Source organism: Miscanthus floridulus, chromosome 17 (assembly GCF_019320115.1).
Source record: "Miscanthus floridulus cultivar M001 chromosome 17, ASM1932011v1, whole genome shotgun sequence".
In the NCBI taxonomy this organism is placed as follows: Eukaryota; Viridiplantae; Streptophyta; class Magnoliopsida; order Poales; family Poaceae; genus Miscanthus; species Miscanthus floridulus.
Window position 1 is genome coordinate 90,398,831 of NC_089596.1, and position 22,191 is coordinate 90,421,021.

The 22,191-nt window shown below is 45.8% G+C and overlaps 3 protein-coding genes and 1 pseudogene across 3 annotated transcripts; 3 read left to right on the forward strand and 1 right to left on the reverse strand.

Moving 5' to 3' along the window:
• The first annotated feature begins 3,271 nt into the window (after positions 1-3,271).
• Positions 3,272-6,884, forward strand: LOC136514945 (low-temperature-induced cysteine proteinase). The gene is made up of 6 exons (XM_066508649.1): positions 3,272-3,917; positions 5,117-5,352; positions 5,443-5,583; positions 5,710-6,141; positions 6,371-6,494; positions 6,601-6,884. Exons 1-5 carry the CDS (start codon positions 3,449-3,451, stop codon positions 6,467-6,469), a joined length of 1,377 nt encoding a protein of 458 aa, XP_066364746.1. The 5' UTR covers positions 3,272-3,448; the 3' UTR covers positions 6,470-6,494; positions 6,601-6,884.
• A 119-nt stretch (positions 6,885-7,003) lies between these two features.
• On the reverse strand, positions 7,004-9,413 carry LOC136515959 (uncharacterized). The gene is made up of 4 exons (XM_066509398.1): positions 8,381-9,413; positions 7,713-7,855; positions 7,169-7,216; positions 7,004-7,057 (listed from the first exon to the last, which is right to left on the reverse strand). The coding sequence occupies exons 1-4, from the start codon at positions 9,411-9,413 to the stop codon at positions 7,004-7,006; spliced, it is 1,278 nt and encodes a 425-aa protein (XP_066365495.1).
• A 3,822-nt stretch (positions 9,414-13,235) lies between these two features.
• LOC136514944 (jacalin-related lectin 3-like) lies at positions 13,236-16,597 on the forward strand. Its single transcript, XM_066508648.1, has 7 exons — positions 13,236-13,463; positions 13,898-14,116; positions 14,383-14,841; positions 14,936-15,178; positions 15,262-15,612; positions 15,738-15,953; positions 16,069-16,597. The coding sequence occupies exons 1-7, from the start codon at positions 13,461-13,463 to the stop codon at positions 16,363-16,365; spliced, it is 1,788 nt and encodes a 595-aa protein (XP_066364745.1). The 5' UTR covers positions 13,236-13,460; the 3' UTR covers positions 16,366-16,597.
• A 1,275-nt stretch (positions 16,598-17,872) lies between these two features.
• LOC136515960 (protein FAR1-RELATED SEQUENCE 5-like) lies at positions 17,873-20,273 on the forward strand (annotated as a pseudogene).
• Positions 20,274-22,191: the final 1,918 nt, after the last annotated feature.

Below are 22,191 nucleotides of genomic sequence, written 5' to 3' on the forward strand. Positions count from 1 at the left end.
TGAAAATTTAGTAAAAACTTAGTAAACATATGCCTTCCATACATAGATAATTTCCCTACAGTACAAATTAAATAAAGACACTAATTTATTGAGTTGAACATATCCATCAGTAACTATATCTCCATGCTAACAAGTCTCCAAGGGTATCAGATCTGAATTCATGAAAGCTATCATACCAGCAAGGTCAGGGTGTGCTCCATATCCATAAGGTCATCATACAAAAGGACCAATTAATCATAAAAGTGAAATCCAAGCAAATAATAGTACTGCATCGGATGAAACAATAAAGATGGGTTGTCAATCATTGGACGCTGTAGTAATCAGTTAATTAATGGATGAACAATAACTATCACAATGTAGCACTACTTTGATTATGCATCATTAATCAGGTTCGAGGGAAATCATTATTAACCATTGCACGCTATGCCATTCCCAATTTCACAAGATCACAACCTCAAAACTCAAACATAACCTGAAATCTCGCAGATTCCACTGGCACCGGATCCTCATCGGCAGAGGTCTGTCAACGAAGGTAATGCAAATGAATCTAAACCAGGAAATATTTTCCCTGCCCACCTCTTTTATCAAGGCACCTTTTGTCTGGTTTGACCATACTGGAATGAAAGAAGAGAAAACAGACTAAGAGCAACCGCAATGTTTGCCATAAGGTAGTCCATAGGATTAAAATATTTACTATCAGGTAGCTGAAACATTGTGAGACCAGTCCATATGGTAGTCCATAGCAAAAGGTACCCATAAGCTTATGGACTACCCATAAGAAATAAAAAATATTACTTTTTCTCACTCCTCCCTCTCTCTTTCTTGATTTTGCACAGGATTGTGAAGAGAGAATTTTATATCACATAAAGAGATAATTTTTTATCTCATATGGGACCCACCTTATGAACTACTTGTTGGCTAAAACATGTGGAGACAACAATAGCTATAGTCCACTGACACAAAAGCTACCCATATGGACTACTTAGTCCATATATATTGTGGTTGCTCTAATATGTTAGGTAGCAGCGGGCGTGGATGAGGCCGGCCATCGCTAGGAATCAAATTTGGGCTAGTGGAGACATCACCAAAGGAAATAGAAGACCATGCGGACTGCTGCCTGCGTTTAGGGTGCGCCTACGGCGAGCGCGTAGGCCGGCGGCATGGGCGGCGGGCGCACAGGTGAAGGTAGGGTGCCAGCGGTGGCGGGTGCACATGGGAGGCAAACGTGAGGGGGCGACTGTGGCCGGCGCATAGGGCGCGGCTGCACTGAGCGCATAGGGCGGTGGGCATGGATGCGACCGCGACGGTGGTGGCGAAGCCGAGAGCGTCGGAATCGTGGAGAGGGGAAGTTTTTTTCTTGTGCAAGGCAGGACCATAGTTGGCCATGCAGCCCAAGGCCTATTTTTTTTGGCCCGCCCAAGGCCCATTTTTTCCCAGCCTAAGCACGGCCCCGCCCAGAGGAGCAGGCCGTGCCTGGGCCTTACCCCAGGCACGTGGCACGGCACGGCACGGCCTGCTACAGAACAACTGGCCCGCTAGCGGCCCGCCCTGCTGCCTCCTCGCGCCCGGCATATATAAGCGGCGCGTCCCTGTTGCCCAGTCGCCTCGCCTCGCCCGCTTCGCTCTCCGCTCTCAACCCTAACCCTAATCCCCACTCGCTCGCCGCGGCACAGCCGATCCCCGCTCACCCAGTCGCCTCACCGGCGGCCGGCTCCGCAGTCCGCTCCCAACCCTAACCCTAATCCCCACTCGCTCGCCGGCTCGCCGCGGCGCAATCTCTGCTCTATCTCTCGCCCATATCCACGATCTAGCAAATCTGAGCTCTCTCTTGTGATCTACTGATCTCGTCCGTCGTCCCCGACTCTGGTGACCTCGATCCGCCTATCTGACCATGTCTCCAGTCTCCTCCCTTCTCCTCTCTCCTCTCTCTCGGTGAACTATGTGAGTTCGTGACTGTCCCGTCTGTCCCTCCTCCGCCGTTCGTCGTCGTTTCTAATCGGTCTCTCTCCTCTGGGTGGCCCTCGTCATCTCTGGCACCAGGCTCCAGTTGCGTAGGTACTCCACTAACCCTAACCCTAACCCTAGATCTGTCTTCTCCACTTCTTGTGTCTCTTCCACTGAATGACTGACTCTGGATCTGTACCTCTATCTCTCTGACTCTCTGTTTTTCTCCTCCGTGCAGGTCGGTTGCCGATGCCTCGTCGTCCTCTTCCTGTGGCATAGACTGGGCACGGTGGCCGCGCGCACCGTTGAGGAATGGTGCTGGAGATCTGTCGTCCGCGGTCAAGGTCGCCATGGCGGATGACGACGATGTCGTCTATCCACTCACCGGCAACGATGACCTGATCGCGGCAGGGCTGCTCCCAGAAGACAACGACGACATCCGTGACGACGCTGCTGCGTTGTTGGGTATCGATGTCGGTAGCGGCTCTGCTCCGATTCTGTGATCTGTGACTGTGAATGTATTGGACATTCTGTGAATGTGAACTGTGATCTGTTTGTGAATGCAAAGGGTAACGAGCCGTTGGCCATCTATAGGCAGGACAGAAGGGGGAGGAAGAACCGTGTGGAGAGGCTAGAAATATCTGGACAGCCACGACACATGTGTTTGCAGGCCGCAGATGGTGAATCTGATGGCCGAGAAATGATGGTGACGTGGCCGCATGAGGGTTCAGTAAATGGTGTTGAAAAATAAGGGTAGATAAATAAATAATGGTAGATTGTAGAAATATTTTTTAAAAATATCAAAATATTTTCTGGAATAGATATGCATTTAAAATACTAAAATCTTATTTCATATTAGAAAAATCATGGAGAATTTGTTTTAACTCAAACAAAATATGAAACCAATTTCATATTTTTTTTCTAAAATCATTCTCTATGCCAAGTTCAGAAGGAACGCGTCACAATCTTTCTGTCTGGTTATTCAGCCCTCTCACGGCAGCATTGCTCGAACGAGATTGGGAATCTTATTTCCTCAGAATAAATGAATGAATTCACTTCCCTCAAAAAAAATGAATGAACACTCGCGCGAGTCTATCCAAAAAAATTTCACCGATGAAGCTGCGCTCGCGCGGACGCTGCGTGGCCTGATGCCGGCCCCAAAGCCCAAACACGCAGAGGCGGTTCCCCAACCAGCCTGCCAACCTACCCGCCCTGTTCTTCCCACGTGTTTCACACACCTGGACCAATCTGCTCGCTGCCCCCGAGTCGGCCGTCGCTTTCTTTGTGGCTTGTTCATCGGTACCTCCAAGTCTCCAACCACCCAATTTTCCGCCTGCCTTGCTCTCCTAGCGCGCTCGTCTAGTCGTCGCCATATCTTCTCCACACTTCTCCGCTCTCCGGCGTGCGGCTCCGATCCGTACTCGTACAATCCAAACCCTACTTAAAAGTTAAAACTCCGCCCCGAGCAGGCGCAAGGAGTGCCGTGGTAGGTGGAATCGCCAAAATGCCCTCCGTCCTCCACCACCTCCTCCTCCTCCCGCTGCTGCTCGCCGCCTCGGCCGCGGCGGCAGCCACCGCTGGCGCCGGCGGGGACCCGCCGGCGTACGAGGCGCTGTTCGACGCGTGGTGCGCGGAGCACGGGAAGGCCTACGCCACGCCCGAGGAGCGCGCGGCGCGGCTGGCCGTGTTCGCGGACAACGCGGCCTTCGTCGCGGCGCATAACGCCCGCGCCAACGCCGCTGGCGGCGGCGCGCCCCCGTCCTACACGCTCGCTCTCAACGCCTTCGCGGACCTGACGCACGACGAGTTCCGCGCCGCGCGCCTCGGTCGCATCGCGGCGGGGGCGGCGGCGCTCCGGAGCCCCGCCGCGCCCGTGTACCGGGGCCTCCACGGCGGTCTGGGCGCGGTTCCCGATGCGCTGGACTGGAGGGAGAGCGGGGCCGTCACCAAGGTCAAGGACCAAGGGAGCTGCGGTGAGCTTCCGTTACTCGATTCTGCTCTATGCTTTCGTTGAAATTAGCAAAACTCAACCCATGTGTTCCCCACATCAGAGTCCAGTGTAGTGTTCAGATTGCTTGTTAAACGAAGTACACAGTAGTGAATTAATATCCATTTGACCCTTCCTAAGGAGGAGTAGATTCGATTCGTAGAATTAAGCTTAACAGTAAAAGGGAACCGAGGATGAGGAATCCAAGCCTATTTCAGACTTTTCGAATTCATCAGGTGCACCAAAACATGGAGGGTTGATCAATCGATAAGAATAGCTCACTTGCTTTTCTACGGTGGATTAAGTCACACCTCTGGTGTTTCTCATTCTGTCCAATTATGATTTTCCAATGCTTAGGGCCTCAGTGGATGTGTCACAAGTCAACCTTCAATGTTTTGTTTACATGATCATTTGCAATTGTTCCAACTAGAAGTTTGAAACTGTATGGTCTCATTCATTTGAAGCTTTCTAGATCTTTCCAGGCATTAGATCCAACACGAGTTTTGCTATGACAAAGTTAGCAAATGACTACCGCCTGTACTTTAAATTGAGTCATTTCAATGATCTGGTGACATAGAGATGAAAAGTCACAAATGAAATCCTTCAAAAATAAGTTTCACAATGCATGTGAGATTCTTCATTGCGTTCAATGAGATGTCAGCTACATGTCTTGTTTCAATTTACAATGTGTTGCACTGAAAAATTGCGTACAGGGAAAGACTTTTAGCTTCTTACTGTTGGAATAGACGTACATGTCTTGGATATATTATGTAATGCACTTGGCCATTATGAAGCTCATAAGATTGTTGGAAATATCAGTGCTTATGCTTCAAGCAATCCAGTGTCTGTTAGGGTTATGTTAGGGTGGCTACAATAAAAATAGGGAAAAACATACGTCTTATGTAATACATACACGCAAGAGCCTTCTCAAAAATCTTGTTTTACAATGTAGTAGAAGTAGTAGTAGGGCCACCTAGTAGGAATGATGGTTTGCACAAGTCTTATCTGCTTTGGCGTAGTCTGCCTTGAGTCCTTGACTTGTATCTAGTTTTATTTTCCCCTTCTGTTGAAGCCCGTTTTGATGATAATTCTCCTTTAAATGTTGGTGTTGATTTTTTGGTACATATTTTCAATCATTGTATGCGCCACAAGTTAATGTGCCTTAATTTCTTTATTGCTGTTCAGGAGCTTGTTGGAGTTTTTCCGCTACAGGTGCTATGGAAGGAATAAACAAAATTAAGACAGGCTCTCTGGTCAGTCTTTCTGAACAGGAACTAATTGACTGTGACAGATCTTATAATAGTGGCTGTGGTGGTGGCCTCATGGATTATGTTTATAAGTTTGTGGTTAAAAATGGTGGAATTGACACAGAGGAGGACTACCCCTATCGTGAAGCAGATGGTACATGTAACAAGAACAAGGTAACATGGGGTTGCAGAAAAGTACCTTCACAAACTGTGTAGCGCCTTTTATCATGCCATGTTTATGTGATGTGTTTTCTTATATTACAGCTGAAAAAGCGAGTTGTGACAATTGATGGTTACTCTGATGTACCTTCCAACAAAGAAGATTTGTTACTCCAGGCTGTTGCCCAGCAACCAGTTAGTGTAGGAATATGTGGCAGCGCTAGAGCATTTCAGTTATACTCCCAGGTACAGTAACTGTTTATTTCACTTCCCTTCTAATTTCAGCTATACATAATTAGTTTCTTCTGTACTAACATGTGTTACAGAACAGTAACCGTTTATTTTACTTCCCTTCTGATTTTTCTTATGCAGGGTATCTTTGATGGCCCATGTCCAACATCTCTTGATCATGCTGTGTTGATTGTGGGTTATGGTTCTGAAGGTGGCAAGGATTACTGGATTGTGAAAAACTCTTGGGGTGAAAGTTGGGGAATGAAGGGCTATATGCATATGCATCGAAACACTGGTGATTCCAAGGGTGTCTGTGGTATAAACATGATGGCATCATTTCCTACCAAATCAAGCCCCAATCCTCCTCCTTCACCAGGCCCAGGTCCAACCAAATGCAGTCTGCTTACATACTGTCCTGAAGGATCCACTTGTTGTTGCTCGTGGCGTGTCTTGGGCTTTTGCCTTTCCTGGAGCTGTTGCGAACTGGACAATGCAGTTTGCTGCAAGGATAACAAATACTGCTGCCCTCATGATTATCCTGTTTGTGATACAGATCACGGGCTGTGTCTCAAGGTTTGTTCGCTTGACATGTGTGTAATCTGTTTGAACTTTAGCCATTATTTGTTAAGGCACTGGCCTGCATCAAAGTTTATTAGTGTTTGTTCTAATCTTTTCTGAATTAATTTTCGTCTTTATTTGATTATTACCTTTCCTTTTTCAGTTATGAACTTTTCCATGTATGGTCGTTTAAAACATTTCAGTAACTGACATCTTAACTGAATACTTTGATTTATCGTATCAGGCCAGCGGCAACTCTTCTGCTATAGAAGGAATCAGGAGGAAACAGACTTTCTCTAAAGCTCCCTCTTGGACTGGCTGGATGGAATTGATGGACCAATGAGCATATAATTAGATATGGATGGAAGGTAAGATTAAGTAAACTTGATTTCGCTAACACTGTTACGTTTGGCGTCCATTCCTTATATTGCAACCCACCCATGCTGACCGTTGTCTGTCTCCAACAATTAACAGATTCAAGCAAGTTCTTGTAAGATCCGTAGGTCGGCTAGTGGCCTTGTTCAGGTGCCCTGCCACATTCCTGTATGTTCTTTCTCTACTACCCGCTGCGGTGCACCGAGATGACCGGATTTGCTCTGTATTATTGAACCCTAGTTTGGTGTAAAGCTTCACGATTGTACACGTTTGTCAGACTTGTATTAGCCTATGATTAGAGAGGCCCTGCACGGATGATTTACCGCGGTTGAGGACTATTGAGGGCCAGGCTGCATAATAATAAAGAAAGAGAACTTGTCTAATGTTTGTAATTTGTACAAAAGGAGGCATCTAGCGCTGGCCGATGTGTGTTATTGTCCAAGTTTTCAGGACGGCTGGTCGAGTCTGGACGCCTGGGGACTGTCCAGAACGTCCAGGACGATTAGTCGTCGTCCAGGACGATTAATCGACCCTGGACGAGTCCCCTGGTCGTCCCCTATATATGGCGAACTGATATTTCATATATATTATATAGTTACTCAAACTAATATACACACACTAATATACTACATGTTCTGGGCTCTAGATAGGTCAGTTGGCCACTTACCTGGCTGCTGCAGAGCCTTTTCTTGTCTTGCTGGTTGCTGCTGACAAACTGAAATTATAGAAAAATAAAGCACATTAGCAAGGAAATATGGTGAAAGGCAATCAGGTGAAAGGCAATCAAGTGATCAACAAAGGAAATTAAAACAGTAAAGCACACAATTTAAACCAGCCCAGAACTGCATAGTGCATAGTGGCTAGTGGCATAGTGCCACACTGCCATTGCCATAGTGCATAGTGCATACAAGTCCAGTACATAAATAGGCAAAACAACCAATGATCTAAAGAACTAGTCAAGTAGAGTGCCATCTACACAAAAGCCTCCTCCATCTCCATCTGTTGCACATCCACGGGGGTCTTCATCCTCCATTGGTGCCACAGGATCAGATGCATCTTGATCTTCTTGGTCTTCATTTCTTGCATCAGCATCATGGTCACTATCATCTTCTTCACCTCTAGATATATCTTGTGCTGCAGAAGTCCCCCTACGACGCTTCCTGTCTAGTATAGGTCTTCTGGATAGTGGCTACAGTACGGCTAGCAGCAACCCTAGGCAAGTTGCGAGCCCTTAGATTCTCAGATGCACCAATAACTTCATCCACAACAACCCAAGGCAGCTCCTCACAATTCTCATCAACCCATTCACTGTCCCACTGAAACTCTTCTAGCAAGAGAGGGTTGCTCCTCTTTCCTTTGCAACCAAGTTCTCAAATTTTTTGAAACATATTTGTCATCTTTTTGTTGTAACTGACATAAACCAATTTATTTAGCCTCTTGTGCTCTAATCTATTCCTCTTTTTAGTGTGAATCTACAGAAGAAAAAAATAACATGACATCACATTGGTCTACAATTTTCAACAGCACTAACACTCTAGCAATGATACTTACACTAGAGAATTCGCTCCAGTTACGTTCACAACCTGATGCTGCGCAACAAAGACTGATAATTTTCTTTGCTAAACATTGTTGTTCGGCGGGACTGAAAAATACTGTTCCGGCTGATTGTTGTGAGAGAAAAATACTGTTCTGGCAGGACGTGAACAGTGATTTCGTGAGTGAATAAGCCAGCCAGCCGGCAATAAGCCAGCCGAACAGCCTCCAAATGCATGGCCACCATATGAACACCACCAACGAACTGAAACACAATTAGACTAGAATCAGCTCATAGCAAAACAGAATCAGCACAATTGAAGGAAAGAAAATATTCTAAACTTACTAGGGTTCTTTTTGTCTCTGTCCCTTATAGCTAAAGGCATTAAGAAGCCTTCACCTTCAGATTGTTCATAGTCATCAGCTTGCTGTGAAATCTTGGTTGACACATTGTCATCAGTCACCATTTTCCATAGAACTTGATTGAACATGCCTCTTAACCTTGCAGCTTGTCTCTTGTCTTTCTCCCTTATGGCAAAGAACTTGTTTGGATTCAAGAATAGGGCTGCCCCATATAGCTTTTGTTCCATTTGGGTATCCCACCTCTTATCATATAACGCCAGCACCTGGCCAAGTAATTCAGTTTTATCTTTTAGAGATTCTTTGATGGTGCTTTTTGCAACATCCATGGCTGTAGTGATCTCAGGAGCTGCTGGTGTCTCATCCCCATCTGCAATCCTTAGAGCAACGAGAAGTGGTTGTGAAGCTTTCAAGCAATATTCCAATTTAGTCCAAAATGGCACAGACAGGATAATATTCTCAACTCGTTTGCCTTCAACAGACTTAGACATGCTGTTATTGTGCCATTCCTCGCTGACGACTAAATTTCTCAAGCCTTGCTTATTTTTATACATACTTGCCAAAGTGAGATAAGAAGTAGCAAATCGAGTCACAGCTGGCCTCACAAGATCCCCACCTATTTTCTGTCTCATTAGATCAAGTATCCTCCCATGCTTGTATAGAAATCTGCTCACATTCTTTGATGAATTTATGACAGTGTTGAACTCCTTTATCTCTCCAATGTCTTGCAGCAACAAATTCAGGCAATGGGCAACACAAGGTGTCCAAAACAAGTGCGGGATCCTCTCCATTAGAATCCTTCCCGCTGCCTTGAAGTTGGACCCGTTGTCTGTGACAATCTGCACCACGTATTCTCTCCCAATCTTATCAATTTGCTTCTCTAACAAATTTGCTAGCAAATTCATATCAGCTACCTCACTTGATGCATCAACTGAACCTAGGAAGAAGGTCCCTGCTGGACTGTTTGCAAGAAAATTGATTAGATGACGATGGCTAGTATCTGTCCAACCATCAGACATCAGAGTGCAACCATACTCTTTCTAAGCTTCCTCATGCTTCTTCCTCAGTTCTGTTGTCCTATTGACAGCCCTTTCTAACAATGGCTCCCTAATTTTATGGTAGGATGGTGAGCGGTATCTAGGTTCATACTGTCCAATTGACTCAAGTATAATCTCCCAGCTTCTAGAGTTAATGACATTGAATGGTATATGATTTTCATAAAAGAAATCAGCTACATGGTCATCAACAACTTGTTTATTCTCTTTCTTTGTGCAATGCTCTATAGTAGGCTGAGAAGTCTTGAATTTGTGCCTTTTTAAAACTACCTCTTCTGGTGTCATCCGAAGCATGGAAACAATTGACTTGGTGTTCTTTTGATTTGCTGGTTTTGATGAACCAGCAGCAGCCATATAGGCAGCGATGGAAGATTGAGCTACTTTCTTCTTTGCTTGTGCTTGCTTTTGCTTGGTCTTTGTACTAGAACTAGGCACTTTTTCTGGTTCAACTTCAGCAACTTCATCACCTTCACCCTCTTCAGAATCTTGTTGAACTTCAGGAACTACCACAACTGTAGACCTTGTATTCTTCTTGATGTAAGCATCCATCTCTCGCTTAATAATCTCAGGGCAATTTGGACATCCAAGTGCATCACCATAACTTCCAGCAAGGTGTTGTTTGAACCTACTGATTCCTGAAGGAGTCATCTTCTTAAAAAAAATACATTGCACAGCGTCCTTCTTTGCAATATCTGGCCACCATCCAAACTTCCGTCCAGGGTCTCGAGACTTAGCCTTCCTCTAGGGATCTTTAGCTTCAGCAGCCATTTCTGGAGGCAGTTTTGCTAGGGCCTTTTCCACAAGAGATGCAACATTGGGAGCAGTTGATGTTGCTGAACCAGCAGCAGCAGTAGAGCCTGATGCAACTGAGGAGGCTGGAGCAGAACCAACTTCTCCTTAAACTTCAGCATCAGGGATGTTCATGTACACTTCCACTGCATGTTGCCTCTGTCAATCTAGATCTACACAGAGAAACAGAGCTTCAAGCTTCAAAGCATCAAGATTGAACGAGGAGGTGATGACTGACCTGAGGAGGAGGAGCTCATATTCTTCGTGCAGTCTTCCTCCCTTGCACAGTTGGATCTGCAGTTCTGCACCCGCTGGATCTACAGGCCTGCGTGCCTATAGCACTGCAGCAACCACAAGGAAGAGAGAGAGGGCAGCTGGAAGGGGAGGAGCAGCAGGGAACCAAGGGAGGGCAGCTGGAAGGGGGAGGAGCAGCTGGAAGGGAGATGGAGGGCTGCTGCTGGACTGGGAGAGGTGAGAGACTAGAAGACTGAAGAGTGAGTGTGTCTGTTGTGTGAGTGAGAGGCAGAGGGAGTGAGGGGGTAGGAAAGGGAAACCTTAATGGGCTTGGGCCAAAATATAAAATAGGCCCAGCTCTCAGATACAGCCCACTTTCAGGCTGGACGGGCTGGACGACTAGCACAGCCTGGATGGACGATTAATCGCTGCTGGACGACTTTCATGGATGGTCTGGCCTATTCGGAGGCCTTGGTCGAGTTACTAAAACCGTCCAGGACGATTAGTCGCGATTAAACATGGGTTATCGTACGAAGAGCAACTAGGAATCCGGTTCCCAGTTTCAAAAAAGGAATCCGTTCCCGTGTTCGAGTTAAACGGATTCATAGTGTATCTTATTGCTTAACGGTGATTTGCGCCTTATCGCTAAAACAGGCGAGTAGGCTGTAGGCATATCGCGGCATGAACATGTTGGTTTTGGTTATGCCATGCAATTGCTTAGAAGAAAGCGACAGCGAAATCGAAGAGGACGAGACGAAGGGCCTGGTGGATTGGGTACGGAAGTGCTTGGTCAGGGTCACCGTCGCCCGTCGGCGAGCCCATCGACCCACTGGAGATCTTCACCGTGTTGCTCCACCCGCCGGCGACTCCCCACGAGATCGCCGACCATCTGCAGGCCGAACGCGTGATGTTTGGTTTCAACTTCCCCTGTCGATTAGGACGAATTCAGCGACATCTTCAGGCGCGGCCCCGTCATCATGCCTAGCTCGAAGACGACGGTCGACGGAGACCCTTCCCGTTTCGAGTTGTCCCTGCTGCTGTTCTCCTGGCGTACAGAGAAGCACTGCACTGTATTATAGCTTCCTGTTGGGACTTGGGAGCTAGAGGGCATCGCTGGGTGAAGACTGAAGAAGGAAGTCTGTCTCCCCCAAAGACGTCGTCGAGTACCCGTTCAGAAGGGACGTTAGCTTTCCCTGTCGATGGCTCGTTGGCGTGCTGGGTCGACCTCCGCTTGCCGCTTGGGCATTCTGACACCTGCGAGGAGGCTGCGATGTGCGATCTCGTTGCCCACAATTCATGAAACTCCACCTAGGGTGATGATTCACTCTAGATAGCCATTGGCCTTATACTGGTTGTACGCTGTTCTTGGTGTGAAATGATTATAAGTTGTCAGTAGAATCGATTTTGTGTCTGAAATGAATAAGGAGAAACCCAACTTGTGAATCACTTCATGTAATAAAAACTGTTTGGCAAGGTCTGAAGCTTGACTGAAACTGACTGGTTTTGTGAGAGAGAAGCACTGTGGTAGTTAGTTGATGAACCGAGTGTTTTGTGAGGAGGAGCAGCCGGCTGGTCTGGAAAAACCAGACCAGCAAACGCAGCCAGATTCTCAACGTGTCTAGCCGTGATCCATTATCTTCTCGTTTTTTCTGAAATGGGTTTTCAAATTATTAATTTCACATCAAATCCAAATAAATAAATATAATAATAAGGAGCCAGCCCTGGCCCCTACGCGTTCTTCTGCTCCACGTCGATAGAAAATGGGCCCGCGCCGGCGCCGGCGCCGACGCTGTGAAACCGTCGCATTCGCCGTGGAGAAATATATTCCGATCCTCGATACACCGGTGATGGCGCCATATGCTGCGAACCCGCCCGCCCAGCCGCGAACGTGACAGGCCGACGGTGATGAGTGCCTGGGTGGTGAACTGGTGGCTGTTGTTTGTCGACCGTCAGGCGACGCGACCCTCCCCGAGTCGGTCACGTCGGCCGTCGCGTCCGACGCTTCGCTTCCGGCCTTCGGACGAGCGGCGCGCGCGCGCTGGCAGCGTCTGGGTGAGGTTCGCTCTCCCCGCGATTCCCTAACGCCAACGCGCAGGCGTTGCTCTCCAGTTCATAAAGGTGAGGTATGGCGGAAAACGAGATCCCCACCAAATTCGTTTTTAGCGTGGGAGGCGCGCGGGGCCAAGACGGCATCGAGCTGCTCGTCGGCGCTTCGAAAGCTGAAGCATGCCAAGAGCACATTGCCAGTTTGATTGGGTAACCTTTTCTGTTGTTTTCTCTCTTTTTTTCTATTTATATGATTTTTATTTGACTTACTGTCCAGATTGATGAAATCGGCCATGCTGCAGAACTAGGGTTCAGGGGAATTTATTTCCATTTTGTCAGCGTGTCCACTGCTTGAAACGAAGTCAAGACTAGCCCGGTGAAGTGCAAGCAAGCAACCCATTCTCGAAGATGGAATCAAGAACCCAGCAAGTTACATTTGCTAGGTGAGTGCCACCACACCACCTCCACCCACAACAGGCAGAATGACGAGTGAAAAAAAAAACATTATATTGCAGGATTCATATCATAAGAAATGTGGCTTCTTTAATTTCCCATCGCTAGTTTGCAGGGAATCATGCAAAGGTCGGTGTGGCCTGGGATTGCAGAGCAATAAAAGGCGAATATGAGGGGCTGGAAACAGACTGATAATCGCGTCATGGAAACTGTGTGCGTGAATTGGCTCCAGTAGGTCAGAGAATCTAGTTCCCTTGTTTGCTTTCAGGTCTCCTCAACCGTTAGCGCTGCCGCCTGCTTGCGAGTTGCGACTAGTGGCTGGTTTGGCCCTGGCATCCTTTGCTTTAGTCATCCTATAAATTGGCAGGGGCATGCTTCTTCTTGTCTTATTAAACTCACAAGTCACAACACGGTAGCAGGGGGGGTAGTAGAAGGCATAGGCTCAGTTCTCTGACTCTCAAGTGTTTGAGACTATTTGCGCAACGAAAAATGGTACTTTCTTTTGTTTGTTTGTAGGCTTGTATGTGCGCGTGCACACTGCACACACATATTTCTGTGTTTGTTTTCCAAAACATTTGTGTCGATAATGGTCTAATGAACTTCTTGGAAATGCCACCGTATAATTGTGCAGAATAGTTGGGATCACAGCATGTGACAAACCATTTGGAGTTTTCATTTGCCATTTTTGGAAATTGGACCCTTTCTTGGAAATCTTAGAATCTGGAACAGAACTTGCATCCAATGATGCTTTTTTCCTTACATGAAAAACTTACCAACTGAATGTTATAACAGCACTTCGATTTTGCTGGAGATGAATTTAAATTGAAGTTACAAACACAATGATTTTTGTGATATGTCATATAGTTTTTAGAATTCTAGTTCTGTTACCATGTTCTAACAATAATTTTGTGATCTATGTCCACTAGAGCATCAAAAGCATTAATGGAAAGAGTCCCATAGTGGTTGGACCTTGGGGAGGGACAGGAGGATACCCTTGGGATGACGGTGTGTACTCAACAATACGCCAGATCGTGATCGGCCATGGTGCAGCTATCGACTCAATAAGGATCGAGTATGATCTGAAAGGAAGGTCAGTTTGGTCAGAGACGCATGGAGGTACTGATGGAGGCTCTGAAACAGATAAGGTATACTTCACTAAATCATCCCTGAAGCATTTGTATTTTTTCTATTTTGATATCAAATGACCCTATTTGGATGCTGATGAACTTCAAAGACAAATTTTCATTTTGTTAATCTGGTTTACTCAAGCTGCACCGAGTTTGTACTCAACAAGACTAATTTGATATCTATTATAATCCAGACAAGTGCTTCTGTGTTGATAAAGTTCAGAATTGCAAATCAGTTTTCATGTCTGTTTGACAAAATTGTTCATGCTCTGTATAATCTGCAGGTGAAGCTAGATTTTCCAGATGAAGTCCTTGTGTCTGTAAGTGGACACTATGGATCTGTTTGTGGGACACCGGTCATCATAAGATCATTGACATTTCAGAGCAACAGTTCGACGTATGGACCTTTCGGCACCGAAGATGGGACACCTTTCTCACTTCCAGTGAGCAGCGGCAAGATCATTGGATTTCATGGGCGGTCTGGGTCATATCTCAACTCAATAGGTTTCTACCTGAAGCAAGTGCATTTTCCAAATCCAATGAATTCTCCAGCTTCACCTATGAGCCTCCCAAGCTCACAAAGTAGAAACGGCTATGGCTTCACTGGTGGTGATACTGGACCTGACATGGTTCTCGCTGTGCGAGATAGAGGCGATAGCTACGCTGTTTATGCTAGCAATCAGCCCAAGCAGCAGTATACAAACCCATCACCGGACTACAATGATGGAGCGCTCTGGAACAAGGTGTGACAAACTAGCCTACCACATGCATCCAGTTCACTATCTATCAGATAATTGTACAAACTTTAAATTCTGAAATCTGAACTTCGCCTTGCAGATGGTTTCTTTCCCCAGTTACTATGGAGACACAGGAGCTGCAGCCATTAGCAGCCCTCAGACTTATGGTCCCTGGGGTGGAAGTGGTGGCACCATATTTGATGACGGTGTATACACTGGTGTGTGGCAGATCAATTTGACACGTGCAGTGGGAATTTCTTCTATTAAGGTTCTGTATGATCGAAATGGGCAGGCAGTATGGGGTAACAAGCATGGATTCAGTGGAGGTGTTATACCTGACAAGGTAATGTGACCGCAGTATCAGTTTTGTTCCTGAACAGTAACGTTTATCAGGTTTGGATGATCTGACAACTTTTGTCTTGGCAGATAATATTCGATTTCCCTTCAGAGGTGTTGACTCATATAACCGGGTTCTATGATTCAGCAATAATCATGGGCCCAACCGTGGTCAGATCTCTAACGTTTCACACGAACAAGCGGACATATGGACCATATGGGGATGAGTATGGCACATACTTCTCCACAAGTTTTACCAATGGAAGGATAGTAGGTTTTCATGGCAGGGAGGGGTGGTACATCGATGGCATTGGAGTTCATGTTCAGGAAGGCAAGTTGGCTTCACAGCGATTTGTTAGCAGACCAAAGACCGCGACTAGCCCATCAGTACATTACAACATGCTTGCTCAAGCGCAGAGCAATACATATACAGACAATGAGGTAACTAAAATTCTTGCAAGTCTGAAACTCTGAATCCAGTTCGGAAATGTGGAGCCATCACCAGCATTTCTGCAGGGGTGATAGCTGAAACAGACAGTGATCCATGCATTCTAATCATTGTGCAGGTTGCTTATGGCATGGTGAAAGAACCGGTTCCGATGGGACCAGGACCATGGGGTGGGGAGGGAGGCCGGGCGTGGGACGACGGCGTTTACACTGGCGTGAAGCAAATCTACATCATGAGAGGAGCATTCATCGGGTCGATACAGATCGAGTATGACAGGAGTGGGCACTCCATCTGGTCTTCAAGGCATGGGAACAGCGGCCACATAACCCACAGGGTGAGTGCCAAATCAAGTTTCTCTCATGTTCATCCATCCCCTTGCCGGGATACGCCATGAGCCCTGCATATTTCTTCAGCACCGTGACATCGTTTTCCCCTGAACGCGTGTGCAGGTCAAGCTGGACTTCCCGCACGAGGTGCTGACGTGCGTGTACGGCTACTACAACACGAACAGGGAGGACGGGCCCCGGGTCCTGAGGTCGCTGACGTTCATCACCAACCGGGGCAAGTACGGGCCGTACGGCGACGAGTTCGGCGCCTACTTCTCGTCGGCGACGACCGAGGGGAAGGTGGTGGGGTTCCACGGCCGGAGCGGGCAGCACCTGGACGCCATCGGCGTGCACATGCAGCACTGGCTCGGGGACAGGAGGCCTGCCCCCAAGTACGTGCTGTCCAAGTACCTATTCTGATCACCGGGCTGGTCGATTTACACATAGTAGCTTCAGCTTATACGAGAGAGATGTATTTAATTTTGGGCTGGTCGATTTAGTTTACTTGTAGCTTCAGCATTTGTTGGTCTTCATTCCCTGTATTCGGGGCATACTCCAAACGTATCGATCGAATTGAAGAGATGTAGTTGTCCAAGTACATCATCCTCTCTGTTGAATTTCAGTACATCCTTTGTCAGTTCTACATGCCCAATATTCCAATGTGCTGCTTGCTATGAACGCAGAGGCAGGGTGCTCCATCTTTTTATGAGTTCTTTTTCTTTAAGAAAAGTAGGTTCCCTATGTTTTATTCAAAGAATAAAATACACTCTTCAGCGTCCGAGTTAAGCGTATTCGAGGCGCATCACCATCTTTTATGATTTTTTTTTCTTTTATTAGGGTGCATGTGTTATAGATCTCCAGCTCCTTTGGTGGAGCAGCATTATTTGGCTCCAGATAGCTTCTCTAGAAGAACAGACGCTCGGTAAAACTGCTTCTGTACATAAAAAATAATAAAATATTCATAATACCTTTATCCTTTTTCTCTTTTTTTTTATTTTTTCCTCCCCATCTATTTGTCTTTTCTTTCCTTCTCTCTTTCATATCCACTTGGCCCTTCTTCTCTAGGGTCTGTTCGTTTGAATTTATCAGTCGGCTTATCAGCTACTACAGTATTTTTCTTTCACAACAAAACAACTTCAGTTGGCTTATCCGCCGCCATTAATACCAGTCGAACAGGCCCACGCTTCGCCTTGTCCGTCGCAACTCGCGAGCCTCGACTATCCTGCTCCAACCGTCGTTCGCCCCGCGCTCGATCACCATGCTTGGACTGTTGTCCACCTTGCACCCCGCTCGGAAGAGGAAGGGGTTTTGGGGAGGGCCTGCACGCATGGCGGCGCAGATTCTCTAACTTGAAGAACAAAAGTCACCGGTGACTTCTCCTCGTCCCGATTCCATTCATTCCTCATCCAACGGTTTTCTTTCACAAAGGTTTCAAGAATCAATTAGCTCAGCCCATTTGACAGCCCAAACAAAGGCCCAGCTCGCGAGAAGTGGAATCGGTTGACTACAGGCGCTATGTATTTTTGGCGGGTAAATAAGCAGCGACGGCACATTTTTGGCGCCAGATTTTGTTTCGCTCGGCCGATGGTGGCTAGACACAGTCATCTCGTCAACAGGGAGCAGCGAGCGCGTGTTGCCGATCTGGTACGTGTGATAGCTGCTGCTGCTGCTGCGCGTGGACGACAGCAGCAACGTCGTCGTCGCGAAATTCTGGCCTGGGCAGAGGTCTGTTGTTGGAGCTCGCCATCTTCCTTCACGTGATCTTGCTTTTCTACAGGTAGCCAAAATCAATCTTTCATCTTTCAGGCTTATTTTTTTGTAAGCCAAAAATTTAGACCTGCTTGTTTTTGTGTAGTACTCGTTGATTCAGACCTTGCTTACAGGTAACCAAAATCAACTTTTTCTCTTTCAGTCTTCCGATTCAGACATGGCAAAACCAAACAAGTAAGTTAGGTTTACCTTTTAATTTATTTTTCTTTGTTTGCATCCAGACGTGCCTTGCAATAAATATATATTTATTTTTCATGTAGGGAGAATGTGAATCCTACTTGGTTACCTTGGATTGGTCAGAAATTCAGGAACTTGGAGGATGCTTGGTCTTTTTGGATTGATTATGGAGGTCATGTGGGTTTTGAGGTCAGGAAGAGGTACACAAATGTTGGTACTGATGGAAAGGCAACATCTTGTAGATATGTGTGTGCTAAGGAAGGTCGAAGAGCACATGACAAGAGGGATCATGCCACCAAAAATCCTCGAGCTGAAACAAGGACATGTTGTCCAGTTCGGATGGGTCTAACATTAGATCGTGTGGCTAGAAATTATGAAGTATTTGATCTATTGCTTGCACACAATCATGTTCTTCACTTGCCGCAAACCGTCCATTTGATGACATCACAGAGGAAGATTTCAGAAGTACAGGCTTTTAAAATTGAGGCAGCTGATGATTCTGGAATTAGGCCAAAAGCGGCACGTGAGTTGGCTTGTCGCCAAGTTGGAGGACCCATAAATCTCAGCTACACTTGTCGTGATCATAAAAATTACTTGTAGAGTCGGCGTCAAAGGGAGTTGGCTTATGGCCAGGCTGGAAGCATGTTGAAGTATTTTCAAGACAAGATCGCTGACAATCCTTCTTTCCACTATGCTTTGCAATTGGACAATGAAGAACAGATAACCAATATTTTCTGGGCAGATGCAAAGATGATAATTGATTATGCACACTTTGAAGATGTTGTCACCTTTGACACCACCTTTGGCACAAACAAAGAATATAGGCCGTTTGGTGTTTTTGTTGGATTCAATCAGTTTAGAGAGACCATTGTTTTTGGAGCAGCAATTTTATTTGATGAAACATGTGCTTCATTCACATGGTTATTTAAGGCCTTTCTAGCTGCACACAATGGAAAGGAACCCAGAATTATATTTACTGACCAAGACGCTGCAATGGGAAATGCAATTCGGGAGGTATTTGTAGATGCATGGCATGGGTTGTGTACTTTTCATATAATGCAGAATGCTGTCAAGCACTTGAGCAACAATAAAAATGATGAAAATGAAGAATCTCATATCCTCTTAGATTTCAGTGCTTGCATGTATAATATTGAGGACAAGGAGGCCTTTGAAGAAGCATTTGACAGCATGAGAAATAAGGTGGATAAGAATAAGTCATCATGGTTGGATAGCATCTACAAGTTTAAGGAGAAATGGGCTGAATGTTACATGAGGGATGTTTTTACATTGGAAATGAGAAGCACACAATTAAGTGAGAGTTTCAATAGTGACTTGAAACAGCATCTGAAATTAGATTTTGACATCATTAGGTTCTTAAAGCACTTTGAAAGGGCAGTGCAAGGAAAAAGAAACAAGGAACTAGATGAAGAATTTGAAGCTAGGAAAAAGCTACCAAGAATAAGAATGAAGATACCTATGTTAGTGCAAGCAAGTAAACTTTACACCCCCAAATATTTGAAGCATTCCAAGCTGAGTATGAAAGATCCATGGCTGCATGTACTAGACCATTGCATGAAAATAACACATATGCTATTTCTATTGTGAGATCTGATGGTTATTTAAGTTCTGAACAAGAGCGCATAGTTGTAGGTGATCCTTTGGAGCAAAAAGTTTCATGTAGCTGTAACCAATTTGAAAGGACAGGTGTATTGTGTAGCCATGGATTGAAAGTTCTTGACTTGATGAATATCAAACTATTGCCTGACCATTATGTGCTAAAGCGTTGGACAAGGGGAGCAAGGTATGAAACTGTACAAGATAATAAAGGAAGGAGCGTCATCGAAGATCCAAAATTAGATGCAATGCTTCGATATAAGTATATGTCTCACAAGTTTCTGAATCTAGCATATCAAGCAGCAAGCTCTCCAGAGTGTTGCCTATTGGTAGATGATGCACTTGATTGTCTTGGTAAGCAACTACAGGACAAAATTAGTGCACCTACAAGCATTTTGTCTGATTCATATAATGTCCAACTCCAACCTGATGTTCAACAAGATGAAGATTTCCTTGGAGCTGCATGCCTAAGGAAAAAAGAGGTTCAACCAAAAAGTTCAAAGCGAAAACGAAGTTGGCTGGACAAGACACGAAAGTACAAGAAAAAGGTGCCAAATAAATCCAACGTATGTTGCTGAAACCCTTTCCAAAATAATGTTTCTATTCACTAGTACTTGCTAAATTTCAAGTTTGGATGATTTATGCAGCATGGAGAAAATAGTGCAGCCGTAGAAACACAAGTATCAATGGATGATGCTAGCAATGTCTTCACTGGCTACACCAATTTGTTGATGGTAGTTTCAATATTTGTCTTTTTCAACTTGTAGAATTAGTTTAAATATTAATTTTTTTTCAACTTTTTCTTTGTGTTTCCCGGGACTTAGTAACATTGATGATTTCCTCTAGGACCCTAATCGCTGCTGCAGGGGAAGGATATTTTGTTCTTTTGGGGTGAACTTGGTTAACATTTGCTGCAATTATTTGGCTAAACTGTGCAAATTGATGTCCTGTAAAAGTGGCTGGGGTTATTTTGGAGCATGAGCGCTATGCAAAATATTTAAGTGAAATGGTTGTTAAATTTGCACTAAAAATAGTGTCCGTATATGTTTATGTATTGAATTAGCCGCTATTCTCGTTTTATTTGTCTCTCCCGTAAAGCTGGGCTTATTTCTCCAAATCTGAGCTTTGTTTGGGCTATAATCTTCTTGTGGGCTGGCTGCTATATGTGGAAAGTAGTTCAGAGGAGCAGCAGCCGTTGGATGTAAATTGAGTGGCATCTGGAACGGCCAAAGTCACCGGTGACTTTTCTTAACCAAGTTAGAGAATCTGCACCCCACGCATGGACAGAGGAGTTAGGCGAAGCCATTTTTTTGGGTCTTGCGGTGAATTTCAGTATCCAGCTCTAGAGAGCGTGTTTCGTGGGCAGAGCAAAGCAGAAGCACGTTTGGTTTGTGGAACTATGGAATTACTACAGGAGCGTTACTAAATGCGGCCTTAATAGCAACATATATGCGTTCTCTTAACTTTATCCTTGGTGAAAAAATAATTCGGATGCTCGATTCTTTTGGTTCACTTCAGCCTTTAGGGTCCGTTTGTTTTAGCTTTTATTTGGTTTCTCCTAGCCAAAAGCCAGAAGTTGAAACAAATAATCTAGCTATTGAGTTGGCTTTTGAAAATCTGGAAAGCTAGCTTTTGAGGGAGTGAAATAAAAACTGGCATGTTGAGACCTGAGAGTAGCTTTTTCTTGTTTTTTATCGAGTGCTGAGAAGCTAAAAAATCATTACAAAATCCAGTAATCGAAGTTAGCAAGATTAGCAGCTTTGGAGATGTTGGAAATGCTAATCAAGTCCTTTCCGGTTCATTTCGGAATAACGAGTGTGCTGGTACGAAAAATGCCAACGATCATGGGGCATAGCCGCGTAGGCAAGCTTTACGCAAGACGACGAACACAAACCGAGTCTGCGATGCCGGTACAGCCAGTGTGCGGTGTGCGTGTGCGTGTGCGTGTGCGTGTGCCACCACTGTCTGATAGCAGCAGATCCAAAGGATGCTGCTTGGCCTGCCTGAGCACGTGCATCCTGCCGTTCGTTCCTGACGACCTGACCTGCTGACCAGACCGTTAGGTACTCCTGTCCCGTGGCCCCGTTAAAAAAAACATAAAAAGGTGCTTCAAAAAATCAAAAAATATAGATGAATAGATAATGCAAGGATCTACATTCATGCAAAATTTAATGATGACTTTGTTACAAAAGAAGCAAAAAGGAGAAAATTAGGACACAGTTGATACAAGTTGGATCTAGATAAATAACGCCTCCGACCCAATTATATCTTGATTTCCTTTTCGAGAAAGCTATAGAACATCCGAGTGTTATAGGAGCTCCTCACACGCGATTTATGGGGCCTTGGATCCGTGCAGGGACGCGATGGATGCCGTTCGATCCCGTGCTCAGGTGAGCTCGCGGCTCCTTCCTTCCTCCTCCTCCGTCGACGACGGTGGCGGCTGAGCTCGTGGGTCCCGATGAGGTAGGTGTCCGATCCTCCTCTTCCACCACCGGAGACGAAGACGACGACGGCGGTGGGGGGTTCCGGCGAGCTCTCTCCCTCATTCTTCTCCAACTCCGGCGAGTATAGAAGGGGCCACGTGGTTGGGATGGTGGCTGGGCGGTTTAGGAGAGCTGACGATGGTAGGGGCAGCCGGGCCAGGTCAGGGCAAGGAGGCTCGCCGAAGTTGGAGAAGATGGCGAC

Excerpts from the sequence above, each read along its gene's own strand:
- LOC136514945 (XM_066508649.1), top strand. The coding sequence starts at position 3,449 with ATGCCCTCCGTCCTCCACCACCTCCTCCTCCTCCCGCTGCTGCTCGCC. Across the intron at positions 5,353-5,442 it reads GTACATGTAACAAGAACAAG|CTGAAAAAGCGAGTTGTGAC; the intron begins GTAACATGGGGT and ends CTTATATTACAG. Across the intron at positions 5,584-5,709 it reads CATTTCAGTTATACTCCCAG|GGTATCTTTGATGGCCCATG; the intron begins GTACAGTAACTG and ends TTTCTTATGCAG.
- LOC136515959 (XM_066509398.1), bottom strand. The coding sequence starts at position 9,413 with ATGTCTGATGGTTGGACAGATACTAGCCATCGTCATCTAATCAATTTT. Across the intron at positions 7,217-7,712 it reads GGGCTCGCAACTTGCCTAGG|TTTGTCAGCAGCAACCAGCA; the intron begins GTTGCTGCTAGC and ends CTATAATTTCAG. Across the intron at positions 7,058-7,168 it reads AAAGGCTCTGCAGCAGCCAG|GGGACGACCAGGGGACTCGT; the intron begins GTAAGTGGCCAA and ends CGCCATATATAG.
- LOC136514944 (XM_066508648.1), top strand. Across the intron at positions 14,117-14,382 it reads GAGGCTCTGAAACAGATAAG|GTGAAGCTAGATTTTCCAGA; the intron begins GTATACTTCACT and ends TATAATCTGCAG. Across the intron at positions 15,613-15,737 it reads ATACATATACAGACAATGAG|GTTGCTTATGGCATGGTGAA; the intron begins GTAACTAAAATT and ends ATCATTGTGCAG.